Here is a 15065-nt window from a genome sequence, read left to right on the forward strand (position 1 = left end):
CAGTGGGATCGAACAGTATTTCAACTACACTAAACATTTCGGAAAAACAGGGTTTGGGGGGAGGGGGTGGCTTACAAATGTGGAAAAATAGCTTCTGTCTCCTCTGACCGTGTGTGTTTTTTTTTTTGGTATTCGGGGATGGGTGCTTGATTCTTCTTAGTTTTTCGGAAAACAAGGAATAGGCAACGTTGATTACAGCAAGATCCTCCTTGCTTGGATTGTCACCTCCCTTTTTTTTTGGTCTTGACATTTTGTATACATATCTATCTAGATGTAGATATAGATAGATATATACAGAACATGGGTCAATGGGACACTAGCATACTGGACTTAAGCTTTGGCTGGACGGGGGCCTCGTTTGGCCCCCGTTTGCGGATTGATTCCAGCACATTTGGTTTGAAGTAAAAGGCATGAAGAAGAAGAAGAGACGGATGAGACAGACAAGAGATAGATTGATAGATAGATAGACAGACACCCTGACAGGATGGATTCTTTGGTTAAGGAATATCTTTGCCACACAACATCTCACACAATTGAGGTAGATGGGTAAAGTCTTCATGTACACACAGAGTGGGGAGGGCAGGGACAGACGGGGGGGGGGGGACACTGGGGTTTACAGAGTCAAAAGACTTCCATCTGAAGACACTGCCTCATGTCAGTTTCTCAGTTCCAGCTCAACATAATACTGTTTTTATGCAACATAACAAAAAAAAGTCAGCACGGTGAACCCCACTGGTGCTTTTTTCTTTTTGAATCCTCTGAGTGCTACGGTAGCTGTGATGGGGAACTGCTAAAACCACCCATGATACATAACGATTCAGCAGTTTCCCATCAATCTTTGGTTGTTTGTCTTTTTTTTGGTCTTTTTTATTATTATTATTTGGTTTAAACATTATCAAAAAAGGTACTTTTTTTTTGTTCTTTTTACTTTTTTTTTTTTTTGTTAAATCTGAAAGGTATATATTAGCTTTCAGTTCTGCTATTTCATTATTTAAGCCCCCCATCCCACCCCACCCCTCCTCTCCTCTGACTTTGCTCTTGCAACAGCCTCTGCTGCCAGCCAGCCAGCCAGCCTTGTTTCAGGGTCAAGTTTCTATAAAAGCCACTAGGGGGTGCCCCAGGCTAAAAATGGCAATCTGCATCACCTGCAGCAGCCAAATGGATTCACTCCCTCCCTTCTGTTCTCCCTGAAAGGGAAGAGCTTCCCTGCTTGACACGGAGCAGAAGGTGGCTCAATACAAAAAGCTCTGTCTCCATTTTAGGCTCGCAGTCACGAGACAAAGAGAAACCTGAAAGGTGTCACCTCCGCTTTGATACAATGACGGTATCGAGCAGGGGTCAGCAGAGGAGCTTCCAAGCTCTTTCATTTTTCATTTTTCCCCTCTGTACTGACTGCACGCCCCCACCGTGCCCCCCACCCCTCCTTCGCTCTCAGCATGCTTACAATTGTTGCTCATTAAAGTTTAATTCAGCTCCATGCCCCACTACTTCTATACCTCCTGTTCCTCAAATAACCCCCCCCCCCCCACTTCTCCTTCACACACACACCACTACCACTGTCCTCATTCTGGACGATTCAGCCTCCTCTCTGATCTACCTCCGCCCTCTTTGAATGCCCCCTTAAGCCCACAGGTCTGGCCAAGAGCGGACCCCAGACCAGATACTCAGAGAGGAGATGGGATAAAAAAAAAAGGCCTTCCCTTTGAAGTCTGAGAAAAAGTCGATGGCCTCTTTCATGACTGCCCGTCTTTCAAGTGCATGCTGTGAAGGGGGCCCTGGCAATCCACCCCTTCCAGTGTTAAAGCTAGAGAAGGAGAGAGAGAAGGGTAAAGAAACAACAGACAGGGATGGAAAAACGGCCTCGCCACTCTTTGGCAGCAATTACACAGAGGTCAGAGGATTCGATCTTTGGTGATTCCTCCCGGTTTAAACAGGCAAAAACATCAGGAAAATCAAGTCGCCAAAGCTTGTGCAAAGGACAAAGCCTTCCAGGATTCGTCCACAATGAGGTACAAACCCGAAGAACCTTACAAGTTCAAGGACAAGCGCAAAGATTTACCTCCCAAGGTAAACTGCAGATCTCTAAAAGATAAGGAACAACAAGCGCAGGGAGGAGGAAGAAACCTGGCCAAGAACAATTCCTGCGACCATGAGGAACAGATCCAGATCCAGAACTTGATCTGAAACCCTAGGAACGGGAAGAAATGCCCAAGATCCAAGTGAGGCATGGAACACACCTTAAAGAAACCTCTTGAAATCCAGGATTGACTCACCCCCCCCCCCCCCCACTTTTTTCTCTTTTTTTTTTTTTTTTGGAACTGAGACAACTGGCAGACGGGGCACAAGGATGTGAAGGAGAGTAAGATCACACTAAACTGGACATAGACGAGACTGAGTCTGCACTGCACTGGGGAGGCGAGGGAGATGGGAGAGAGGGAGGGGTCACAACCATGCATTTCCCCCAGGCAGACACACACAGTATGCATGTTTTCATGTGACCCTCGAGGACTTGCACTCGACGGGGGCCTTCAGACGGCACTTTAAGTGGGTCCCCAGACGCTTAACACAGTCCACCAGATGGCATTGGTCTGAACACAACTTTACAAGCAACCTGTGAACCTATGGGACACCACATCATCATCATTGTTGTAATTATTCATATTACTATTATTATTATTATTATCATTATTAATACTGTTATCAATTATAAATATTATCACAACATTCAAACAAGCTTTGGCCTTGGCGTTAAGAGCTGACCGCAGAGACAATCGCGAGAGTAAAGAAAACCCCAGATATTCTACAAACAAAAACAAAACAAAGGCCAGGCCTCGGAGATAGAGGGAGATACGTAACATCACTGGGTGGTCGGGGCTGGGTCGGGGGGGTCAGGTACAAGGGTTCGGGGGATTCAGGCCGTACATTCAGGGAAGCAATGTTAATCTTTGGTATTACGATGGGATTCTACAGCTAAAAGTGCCCATCAGAAAAAAGTCTTCAGTTTCACACAGACATACAGAGAGCATCATTTAAATAAATACTTACAGTATATAGATAGCATAAATAAATAACCAAATAAATTAGAAAGAGGAAAAGTAAATGGGGGAAAAAAAACAATAAATACACAAATGCAGTAATAAATATGTTGATCAGATCAGCGATTGCATTTGAAACGTCCTCGTTTTTTTAAATGACTGGCTGGCTATAAGGAGGCGTGTTAAAGCCGTTCCTTTGTCGACCAAAAAAATGACCTTGTTACGTACGTCAGCGGGGCGGGAAATCATTCGCCCCGCGCTTCCAAACGCGTGTGTGTGTGTTTCTATAAATAGAGTGATGTGCTTGAAATCTGTACAAAAAGGGCTGAAAGAATCACATTCCTCCAATTTTCTCGACATCTGTAAAAAAAAAAAGAAAAGATTTAAACATGGAGCAGAGGTGAGTTTGGGGGAAAAAAACGTCTACAATGTCACTATACATTGTGTCGGGTTGTAACTCCTCCTCCCCGTGGAGCCTTCGTCTTCAAAGGCTCCTCCTTCATTTGTTTTTTTTGTTTAAATGTTCATTTTTTGGCTTGATTTTGAGTCAAAAACAAACAAAAATGGCTGGAGCTTTCGTTCAGAAGCTCGGTGAGAGTCTTTATAGCTAGACGTTTGCACGTTTTTTCTGGTTGTGTTTATTGATTCTTGTCCTGGCATTACGGTGAGCTGCGCTGCGGTTTCGCCCACCTCCCCCACTCCTCGAAAACTCTGATTCATTCGAGGCGGGAGCATCCTCTTCACAAAAGCACAGGAAAAGGCTCAGGTTGATGGTAATTGATTGACAGTTGGGAAGTCACGGACGCTGACAGAGCCCTCCTGGTAATTCCAGGCTCCGAAACTTGGACCAGCGCCACGCGCAACGTGGGAAACCATCGCCATGGAAAACACATGCTAACAAATAGGAATATCAAGTTCTTCAGAAAAAAAACTAAACTAAACAGATAAATAAATAAATATATAAATAAAAAAAATCGCCTCTTCTTCCTCTTTCACCTTGATTCTCGAGGAAAAACAGGGCCACATCTGTGGACCACAGGGAAAGGGGGGATTAACGTCTTTGGATGAGCAGTTTTTGATTAAGATGTGACACAATGGAGCTCTCCAGATGTGAGCAACACGACATCTCTTGATTCTTCACGTTTGGAGAGATGACGATAGATTTGAAGGTACACCAAAAAATATGTTTCCTCCTGATTTGTAATACCCTCATTATCGCTAAATCTACATAATCAAAATAATGCAATGAGATGGCGTCTATGTAAGGGCGCGACTCTTCCGAGTCGAATCATCTGTGCGCCCTTGGACTATACAAGCAGGACCTCGCGCCCCGCGCTCATATCACTCTGGGTATCGCCCCCCTTCCATTTCAAGGGAGCGATCGACTTTGGTTTAGGAAAATGCTTCATCTTCGTAATATCATCTATAACAGGCTGGCTCCGTCGCTCCTTCTGATAACGAGGAGGACATTTTATGACGGCTGATCTCTGCTTAGACCAGTCTATGTGCCCCCTTGCTCCCTCGGCGCCCTCCCCGCCGCACCTGCTCGGCGGTTTCCGTCATCACGCCGTGCTGCAGGACACTGCGGAGGAGGAGACGCTGGAGCCCGAGGAACCGGTGGAGGAAGGGCGGCCCTCGTCGGCCCACTTGTTGACATTACGTCGGCGGGCGTTCATGAAGAAGTTGCTGACGGTGGAGAGCTCCAGGCCCAGCTGCTGGGCGATGGTCACCTGCAGCTCTTTGGTCGGGCGGTGGTTCTCCCTGAAGATGGCCAGAAGCGTGCGGCGCTGCAGGTCCGTGAACACCAGCCTGGTGCGCTTTGGGCCTTGATTGCGCTCCAGCTTGCTCTGCTCTAGCTCCTTCCGCTTACAGGCTGCAGGCAGATGGATAAAAGATATACGTTTGTTGTTTTTTAAAAAGAAAAGAACAGGGAAACAGGTTAGCTAACTGGCTAACTGGGACAAATGGATTAAGCTAAGGGAAAGTGGATTTGCTGAAAGAAAACAGATTAGCTAAGCAACTCTTATTAGTTAAAAGAGATGAATCAGCAGCGCTGCTTCATGGTGCTGTAAAGGAATCAAGATGTGCAGCCGATCACATCTTATTGCCAGAGAGCTGCTGTGAGGCTGCTCGGATAAAACCAATAACTACATACAGCTCTGAAGTTTCCCATCTTTGCTTCTCATTATTCTCTTCACACACACACACAAACACACACACACACACACATCTTTTTTTGCTTATATAGATCTGACTTTAAGACAAAGTGCTAAACCGTCAGCAACTGACAACGGCTGTGGTGCCCCCCCCCCAAAAAAAATAATCACATTCATAGACATAAACAGATGCAGCGCACATTTGTTTTACAAAACCAGACCCGAAACACTAAATCATTTTCATTTGCACCGCCCCCCCCCCCCCTTTTGTGACAAGAAAATCACTGCGACCCATTTGTCTTCAGCGGCGGGATTGAAAAATTAAACTTGAACAACTTTCTCCGTACGTGCGTTTAACATATGACTGAAAAGATGTGGATTATAGCAAGTCAAACGTCTAAATTTAAAAAAATACGGTCTGTCTTTCTCATTATAACTCTGTCCTCAGAGGATAACCCCCCTCATACCCCCCCCCCCCCCCCCACAAAAAAAACCATCTCATTATTTCTTGCTCGATTAGCCCCGAATGTCAAAGTTGGACATATTCAAACTTTTTAAGTGGTTATTTGTATCATAATGTTAAGTCTTGCTCACACTAACTCAGGGGTCACTGCCCGCTCAATTACGTAATCAATATTTCCTCAGGAAAAGTCTGAAATTAAAAAAGAGAGAAGGAAAGAAATCTGGGTATAATAATGAAAAGAATAAGAAGCGAGGAAGAGGAAAAAATACCCTGGTGTGTGCCTGTGCGTGTGTGTGTGTGTGTAGGAGCTTTTCTGGCATAAACACTGACCTTGTCAGGACCAGTAGGCCTCATGAAGACCAAAAACCTGGTCCTAATGAGGCAGAACCTCATTTCTTATAGGAACTGGGGTTCAGTTTAGGGCTATGATTTGAATAAAGTGAGGCATTATCCGGGTTATGGTTGAGGGTGAGGTATAAGGCTTAGTTCAGGCTGATGCAAATGAAAGAATGTGTCCTGAGAAGAATAGCTGTGCAAACGTGTGTGTGTGTGTGTGTGTGTGTGTGTGTGTGTGTGTGGGTGGGTGGCGTGAGCTCAGATCCATTTTGAGAATCAGACGATTGTGGTGGTGGTTTTTTTTCTTTCTTTTTTTTTGAACTCTTCCTCTGCATATCCATCGCTGAACTCTTCACCTCGAAACACGCTGTAATTCTGTATTTACAGGAAACACAACACCAACCTCTGCCTTTGTGTACCGAGCCAACAACCACTACCCCCCCCCCCCCCCCTCCCTCCGCCTTCTTCTTCTCCGTCCATCTCCCTCCACTTCCTCCCTCTCTCTCTCTCTCTCTCTCTGTCTCTGTCTTCGCCGTTACTTTAGCAGACACTTGGACATCATTAGTTTCTCATAGAAGTCATTTACATGTGGCGGCAGTGAGTGAGCAATAATCACTTTGGGGGGGAACTAATTTATTTTCTATTACAGGCAGGTTGCGTCAGGGGTGAGTGAAACGAGCAGAGTCTGCACTGCCTCGGGTGTTTAGAAGCCTTAAGTGGACTAAAACATATTTGGAGAGGGTGGTGGTGGTGGTGTGGGGTGTGTGTGTGTGTGTGTGTGTGTGGAGGGAGAGTCATGCAATTACCTAAATGCACACTTTTAAGAGGTTTCAATCAGCACTGTGTGGCTGAGCGACTGTTTTGCTGATGGTATCAAAGGCGTTTCTAAGTGTAAGCATCGGTGTATGTCTGTGCACTCAACACACACACACACACACACACACACACACACTCAGCAGGGGAGGATCGATGGTGTGGAGCCCATAGTGGACTTTTATTTAACACTGTAGACTGGAAACAAAAGTGCACTTGTTTTTTTGGGGGGGTGGAGGGTTAAATTAACTCCAGGAATGGCTGATGTGATTGGTTCAAAAACACTAAATATCAGGTCTTTTCGGGAGCCTGCGACAACGAATCCATGGTTAATCTACGACTGAATTAATCGCCAGCTATTTGAAACATCGATTATTCCGTTTTCAAGTATTCTTCAGTGATTCAGTTTCTTAATATTCTTGTTTTGTTTCTCTTCTAGCTCAAAATAAGAAATGTTTTTGACCTTTACCTCCAGGAATGGCTGAGGTGATTGGTATCAGTGTTGCTCCAATACTCGTCGGTTGAACCGTTCACAAACACTAAATATCAGGTCTTTTTGGGAGCCTGCAACAACGAATCCATGATTAATCTACAACTGAATTAATCGCCAGCTATTTTAAATATCGAGTATTCAGTTTTCCAGTGATTCAGATTCTTAATCTCCTGGTTTTGTTTCTCTTCGAGGTAAAATAAGAATTTTTTTTATTATTTTTAGGAAGCAAAGCAGATAAATTGATATTGAGCATAGCTGCTTTGTTGCTGACTTACAGGGGAGACGCGTGCACGCTCACTGTCGCGTGACGAGTCAGTCATTGATTCAAAGTTCAAAGGTTGTGGCCTAAATGTGCTGTTTGGAAGGGTTAAAAAGACTCATATCAATATCAGTGGACACAATAGTATTAGTGTTGAGCCATCGCTAACTCTTCTAAACGTGCCGTAATATATCATTTACGTAAATTGAAATAGCGAACCTGCTCTTTTACTATGTGAAGAATACATAGGTGTGTGCTAACACTGGATATTTATTCAATTTGTTGTTCATTTCTGCCAAAAACCACACATATTTATGATGAAGTATCATAAATATTTGGAATAAAGGCTGAAAATATGACAATAAAAACAATCTCTCTTCTTTTCGGGAGCCTGCGACAATGAATCGATGATTAATCGACTACTGAATTAATCGCCAGCTATTTTAAATATCGATAATCTTATCGATTAATCTCCTGCTTTTGTTTCTCTGATTTTTTTTTTTACTTTTTAGGAAGCAAAGCAGATCAATTGATGACCATAGCTGCTTTGTTGCTGACTTACAGGGGAGACGTGTGCACGCTCACTGTCGCATGACTACAATGTGAGCGAGCAGGATTTTAACATCGAGTCATTGAGTCAAAGTTTAAAGGTTGTGGCCTAAATGTGCTGTTTGAAAGGGTTAAAAAGACTGATATCGAAATCAGTGGACACAGTAATAATAATAATAATAATGATCATGAAAAAGTTGTGTTGAGCCATCGCTAACTCATCTAAACGTGCCGTAATATATCATTACGTGAATTAAAATTTCAAAAATATCAACCATAGGAGTCTTTTGTTGTTTTTGTTCTATTTCTGCCAAAAAAACACAGATATTTAGGATTAAGTATCATGAATATTTGGAAGGCTGAAAACGGTGGAAACTGGTGAAATAATGATGACGGGCACGCTGCCAGACGCTTTAAGAAAACAAGGTTTATGAACTCTGTTATTGACTCTATTATTGATCTTGATTAGATGGACGTATCAGCTGGCGATGGGCTCCAAATTCAATATTTCAAAACGTAGCACACACACACACACACCATATTAAGCACAAACGCCGCCTTTTGCTGTGAAAACAAGCAAAAAGTGGCGTTGACTTGATTGCTTTACATCTTCCTATTGAGAAACATCTCACACTGACTCCTCAAAAACCCCCGCTGTGGCAAATCTCTCTCATTAGCAGAGTGCTTGACAAAATAAAGTGTGACCTCAATGCCTCGACGACGCCTGGACAGTGGCCGTGTGGCGCTGATTGCCGCCCCCACCGTGTAGCCCCCCCACCCCACCGGCGACGTCCAGCTGAGTTTCTGAAACTTAAGCGCTCGTCTCGACGTGAATGAATCCGGCCTCGAAAATCATTATCTGAAGGAAATGTTTTGACTCTGGGATGCTCGTCTTGTCAGCTCAAGATTACAGGGCCCTGTTAGCGTTCAGGCATCCCGAGCTTGTTTGCATTTCTGAGAGTTATCGAACGACGTCTCATTAAAATCCGAACAGGCCAAGATGTCAGCGGCGCGTCAATATCACTACAAGTGAATTTTTTTTTCTTTCTTTTCTCTCTTTCCCCCTCACTCTCTCTCCGACCAAATGCCACATTTTTCTCAGGCGTTACACCATCCCAGCCATCAATATTTCTGAGTTGGGGGGGATGCATCTACAGAAAGGTATATACAGTGGTGCACTCTGGGCTCGTGTAGTAATGAAAGGGATGACATGATAGCGCTGGCTAGCTTGCTTGTATTGTGGATTTATGGCTCGTTGGAGGAGTCGGTGTGTCTTCCTCCTCCTCCTCCCTTGCTTCCATCGGCGCTTTACTGAAGAACACAACGCCGGCCATTAAGTAAATGCTTCCTTATGCTGTAATCATGTGTAAAAGGCTCACAATTACCATGCTATAAATCCCCGGTGCTAGGGCTACTCATGGAGACATAAATATTCCCCTATAGGCTTCTTATGATCGTGGGAACAGCCCCTAATCATGATGTACGCCCCTGTCTCGTGTTGCTGAAACGTGATCGAAAGCCCTTTCCCTACCCTACAACCCCCCCCCCCCCACGTCTCAACCTACACCTCCCCTCCTAGTCAGAGGCCCCCCCCTCCCTACACCCACCCCACCCTGCAGCCCCAGCCCACCCCCTGCTGATTTCTTGGGCCAGGGGCTGATAGAAATTATTGATTAAATCTGTGCAGCTCAGACTCCTCGACCCACAGAGGCTGTTTAACCCCTTCAGCGCCGGAGTGAGCTGAGCTGCAAGAGCCAGATAATAAAAAAAAAAAAAAAAAAAAAAAAAAAACAACAACAGCCCCCAACACTCCCCCCCCCCCCATTTGGTTAGTGGTGTAATGCAGCAGCTTAGGCCACATGTTTCCTCATATGTAAATGGGATCAGCGTTGACCTTTGAGCTGTGCTGAACTGTATTGCAGCGCGAGGTGGACAAGGCTTTGTGGCTTTCATTACCGTGGGGGTGGTGCAGGCACTGGAGCCGACACGTAAACCGCATTGACCTTTCTTATTCATTTAGACCTTTAGTCAAGGGCTTCGGCCATCATCTTTAAAGTTATAGTCTCTGATCCCCCTCCTCCTCCTCGACTTTAAGTGTCGGAGCATGGCTGCGCGGTCTTTATCCCGTCTTCTCCTCCAACTAAATCCTGATTGCCTCCTCCACTGCCTGAGGTTGGGGCTGGAGATGCATCTCATATTATGTACAGCACAGTAATCCATAGAGCACACACAAGCACGCAGGGAAGGAAATAAACAAACAGGATCACTGCAGATAAATCCTGGAGATCACCTCCTCTGTGTTTAGCAAAAATCTCTCTGCAGGAAAGACAATTATTTGAGGAGACAAAATGGCAGCAGTAGCATAATCGCCGCGCGCTGGCAGGACTCTATGGAAATATGATAATGCACGGGCTGCTGCTGCAGCTGCTCGGCACTCGTGGGCCCTTCTGTGCATTTAAGCGAGTGTTACATTAAAGCAGATGATCTTAAAACTCGATGCAGAGAAAGAGAGAAAGAGAGAGCTCTTGAGCTGTCTTTGCACAGGACGGCGCACATTCAAATTCCAGTCTCGATTTTTGTTTTTTGCCGATGCAGCCGAGGTGTGTGTGGGCAAGGCGTGCTGCTCTTTCCCATGGAAATCAATAGAGGCTTGTAATTAAACAAAAGGGGGTTGGCCAGGAAAAAAGGAAGGGGGGGGGGGGGGGGGGACAACAACCCCCCTTTGGAAAGTGGGTTATGTAGAAAAGTGCCGAGCTGTCTAAATTGCGGCTTTGCCAAGAACTACATATGCACTTTCCGAGTGTGTGGGAGCCGAGATTGTCAAACACAAGCAACGCTATACGATCTCTCGTGCGGGGGATGTAAATTTTTTATGACTCTGATTGATTGGCTGCTGCTCGGACGACGGCGAGCACTGACTCGTTAAAATAACATTTGTGTTTTGTAAAAAAAAAAGATGAAGGAGCAAAAAATGAAGAGAAGAGAACCGATTGATTGACGACTGGAAATCTGCTCCGAGGAACAAAGGGGGGGGGGGGGGAGTTTTGCATACAGAGTCTCGACAATCACAAACGCATCGGCTTCATCAAGCAACATTTCTGTGGAATCAACAGAACAAAACCCCGAGATAAAGCGTCGCCTGATAAGAGGGTTTTTTTTCTACACGAGTGATTGGTGTAGCTTTTTGCTAAATGGAGGATGTACACATGTGCTCTCAGAGCCAAACAATCAAAGATCAATAATTGTGAAGGGATTGCAAGAGTGCACAATCATTACCTATGAACCCTATTGTGTTGGCCGGGCTTAATCAGTCGGGGCTGCTGACAGGGAGCGAGAGGCGGTGATCAACTGGGCAGCATCGCGCACACGTACAGCTCACAGACCCCCGCAGTGAGCAGACACACACACACACACACGCTAACACACACACTCGCCTATGCTCATCTCATATTACTGTGTTCACTTGGATCTCTGTCTGTGTGCCGTGTATCAGATGGGCCCTGGTGTCCCTGCGGAGGCACAACACTGTAACACAGCACTGTACGGGCGTGCTGTTGTGTCTTCAAATTCGCATCCCTGAAGAATATTAAATGTCGAGTAGCAGATTACAATGTGCCTTTCAAGAGGATCTCACATCTAAAACAATCTGTGCACCTGTGACTCTGTCAAAAATATTGGCTATCAAATCAGAAAATCTGAAAATGACAACAAAAAGAGGCCAGTTCTACCTCATCTTAAGATGCTAACAAGCTTAGATTTCTCCTCGAGGCAGCACAACACCACATCACTATTTAGCTCTTTTGCCAACAGTGACGACGCTGATAAAAGACGCCTGGCGAAGGCAGCTCCAGCACTCATTTGCATCGGCTACTTTTGCCAACTCAACTTCAGCCGCCGCCGTGCTGAGCCGATTATAAATCACCGCGCCGATTAATCAATCGCTCGCACACAGTTGAGTGGCATTTCTGCACAAATTATTTTGTGGGCTCAAAGGCGATTAAATTGCCTATAAACCCCCACTCGGGCCTGATCTTCATGGTTCATTTAAGAGGAGGGCAAATGTCTGTGGCTTTTTCTTTTTTTTTATTATTGTAGCTACTGTAACAGATCAATAGATGCTGTTTGGGAGCAAAGTAAACAAAGGAACGGCACATATGGCCCCTTTCTTACTGCTGATGAGTTCTTATTACCCAAGCTGTTGAGACAATGGAGAAGGCAGTGGTGTGTGTGTGTGTGTGTGTGTGTGTGTGTGTGTGTGTGTGTGTGTGTGTGTGTGTGTGTGTGTGTGTGTCAAGAAGAGAAACATCAGTATGATGCTTTTGCTTTTTCCTCATGTCTACACCTGAGCTGCATACTGATTGCTGGAGAGAAGAATTTATTTTGGAAGACATGGAGAAGGAGGGTGTTTGGGGAAAACCAGGGGAGAGAGTGTGTGTCTGTTTGTTGTTGTGATTTCTGTGTGTGTGTGTGTGTGTATGTGAGATAGAGAGCAAAGCCAGATCTTACCCTCCAGCCGGAGTGAGGCCATCCTTTGAAACTCTGGCTCCTGGAGCCAGCGGGACATCCTCTTAAAGGTCTCGCGGCCGGACTTGAGCTTGCCCCAGGGCTTGGGGTTCCTCAGGAGGTCAGACAGTGTGCCCTGTGACCTACACAGAACCCTCTCGGCGAAGATGGCCTGGGGGATGCTGTACCTCTTCAGCTCGGTGATGATCCTCTGGGCCACATCCCTGGTGTTGATCTCCTCCCCGTTGCTCCCGCCGCCGCCCTGCAGCCCCGGCAGCATACCCTCACCGGGCGAGGACGCCACGGACGACGAGGAGTGCAGGTGCTCGCTCACTTTGGAGGTCTGATGGCTGGGGTGATGGTGGGGTTGGTAGTGCTGGCTGTAGATGTGGGGGTGGTGGCCCGCGGCGTGCTGGTGAGCCTCCATTTTGTTCAACTGGTGCCCCAATGACACGTCGCCTCCTCCCAGGCCCGGTGGCGATATCTCTCGGGCGAAATCCGAAGTTCTGCAGAAGAGGCTCCCCCCGTGGACGTCGTAGCCGCTGTGGAGCATCTGACCGCCGTTGCCATTGGAGCTGTTGCCCAGGCTGCCATAGCCGTGCATGGACGAGCTCAGGCCCGACGCGGTGGTGGGCGGCGACAGACTTTGGGTCATGGCGAGGTCTTTGCCGTAAGGGTTGTAGAAGTTGGTGCCGAGGCCTCGGTCCTCGCGCATGAGGGTGAAGCTGCCGATGACGTTGCTGACCGGCAGGCAGGGGTGGTGGTGATGGTGGTGGTGGAACTTGTCGTCGAAGGGCTGCAGGGGGGTCAGGGTGGTGTAGGTGCTGCCCGTGCTGGACGGGGAGTCGCCGCTGTAGCCCAGTGCCGACATGGAGTGGTCGAAGCCCGGCGGACGAGGCTCGGGCTCCAGGGACATGGAGGGGCCCCCGAGGGAGGGCCTGGGGAAAGCAGCTGAGAGGTCTCGCGAGTGCAGCATGGCCCTGCCGTCCTGACTGTGAGCCAGATCAGAGTGAGTGTGAGGGTGAGGGTGAGTGTGCAGGGACATCTCTCCCAGGCCGACCCCGTCCATCTTCAACAAAATAAAATCTGGAATTTCTTGGCTCCTGTGTTTTGTTGTTGTTGTTGTTGTTGCTGCTGCTCTCCTCTTCTTGTTATTGTTGCTAAACAGTCGGGCTAGCAGTCTGGAAGGTCTCTTGTTACACCAGACTATGGATTTATTGATTTGTGAATTAATTGATTTCCGGGCTTATGGGGTGCCTAATTAATTATCTGATAACGTTAAGTACTGTCTTCAAACTCCCTTAAAACTCCCAGAAATGGAGTCAGTAGCAGCAGCAGGAGGAGCTTTGGTGGAGATATTTTTCTTTCTCTTGTCTCTTTGGTGCTCAGCTGTGCTCCTCGGCTGAAACCTCGCTTTTGTGCCTGCGTGAGACAAGACAGGCGATGATGGTGTTAGTGCGCTGCCTTTTTAAACTTTCAACGCTGCAGAGGAGGGGGAGAAAAAAAAAACAGACGAATGTCTTTCGTTTTGGGCGCGTATTTTACGCACATGCATTACAAAAAAAAGCAACACAAAATAGACGTATGATCACATACACACACACGCACACACGAAGGAGCACAGACAGCGAGGGGTTTCATCACTTCAGCCTAATCTCGTGGAGGAATTGGGCGATTTTTTTAAAGGGTTAACTGCACATTTAACGGTGGCGTTTTCACATGAACAAGATATGAAATGAACGCGAGCGAAGCGATAAAAAAAAACAAAAAAAACATACAAACACAAACGTGCCGGAGATTCACAGACACTGTGTCGGACAGACTCACTCCTACCTTTCTCTTTCTTCTTTTTTCCCCCCTTTTACTGTCCACTTCTCAGAGCGCGTTGTCCGCGGCTGTTGTCCGTGCTGAGCATCTCTCCGTCTGTGTCGCCTCCTGTCCGCGCCTGCAGATCCACACAATCGGTGCGCTGCGCCCCCGGGGTGCAACGTTCACCAAACCCAGAGCGCAAAAACCATCTGCGGCGATTACACGATCCTCCTGCCTGCGTTTTTTTTAACCCCACTCTTTTGTGTGTGTGTGTGTGTGTGCGTGTGTGTATTTCTCCACCTTCGAAAGCGATCTCCTGCTCTATACGGTCTCCTTTTCTTTTTCCTCTCCTCTTTTTTTCCCAGCGCTCTACTCTATCGCAGCTCTCCTCTTCTTCTTTTCATTATCTCGTGAGATTTTCCTCCTCCTCCTCCTGCCTCACTGCCTGCCACTTCATCGATCTCACCACCAACTCTTTCTCCCTCTCCTCCTCATCCCCCCTCCTCCTCCCCTTGCTCACATTGACTCCCTCCTTTCAGTGCGTCACGGCCTTAAAAATCTGACAGATGTGCGATGAAATTCCTACTCCAATTAACCCTTTCTCTCCGGGGGTGGGGGGTGGGATGGAGGAGGGGGATGGAAGAGGAGG

At 46.7% G+C, this 15065-nt stretch overlaps 1 protein-coding gene across 1 annotated transcript; it reads right to left on the reverse strand.

The window, feature by feature from the left end:
• Window positions 1-4597: 4597 nt before the first annotated feature.
• Window positions 4598-13676, reverse strand: onecutl (one cut domain, family member, like; the record flags this gene model as incomplete). Its single annotated transcript, XM_083893919.1, has 2 exons — window positions 4598-4908; window positions 12611-13676. The coding sequence occupies 2 exons, from the start codon at window positions 13674-13676 to the stop codon at window positions 4598-4600; spliced, it is 1377 nt and encodes a 458-aa protein (XP_083750045.1).
• Window positions 13677-15065: the final 1389 nt, after the last annotated feature.

This window comes from Microchirus variegatus (assembly GCF_963457635.1).
Source record: "Microchirus variegatus genome assembly, chromosome: 1".
NCBI lineage: Eukaryota > Metazoa > Chordata > Actinopteri > Pleuronectiformes > Soleidae > Microchirus > Microchirus variegatus.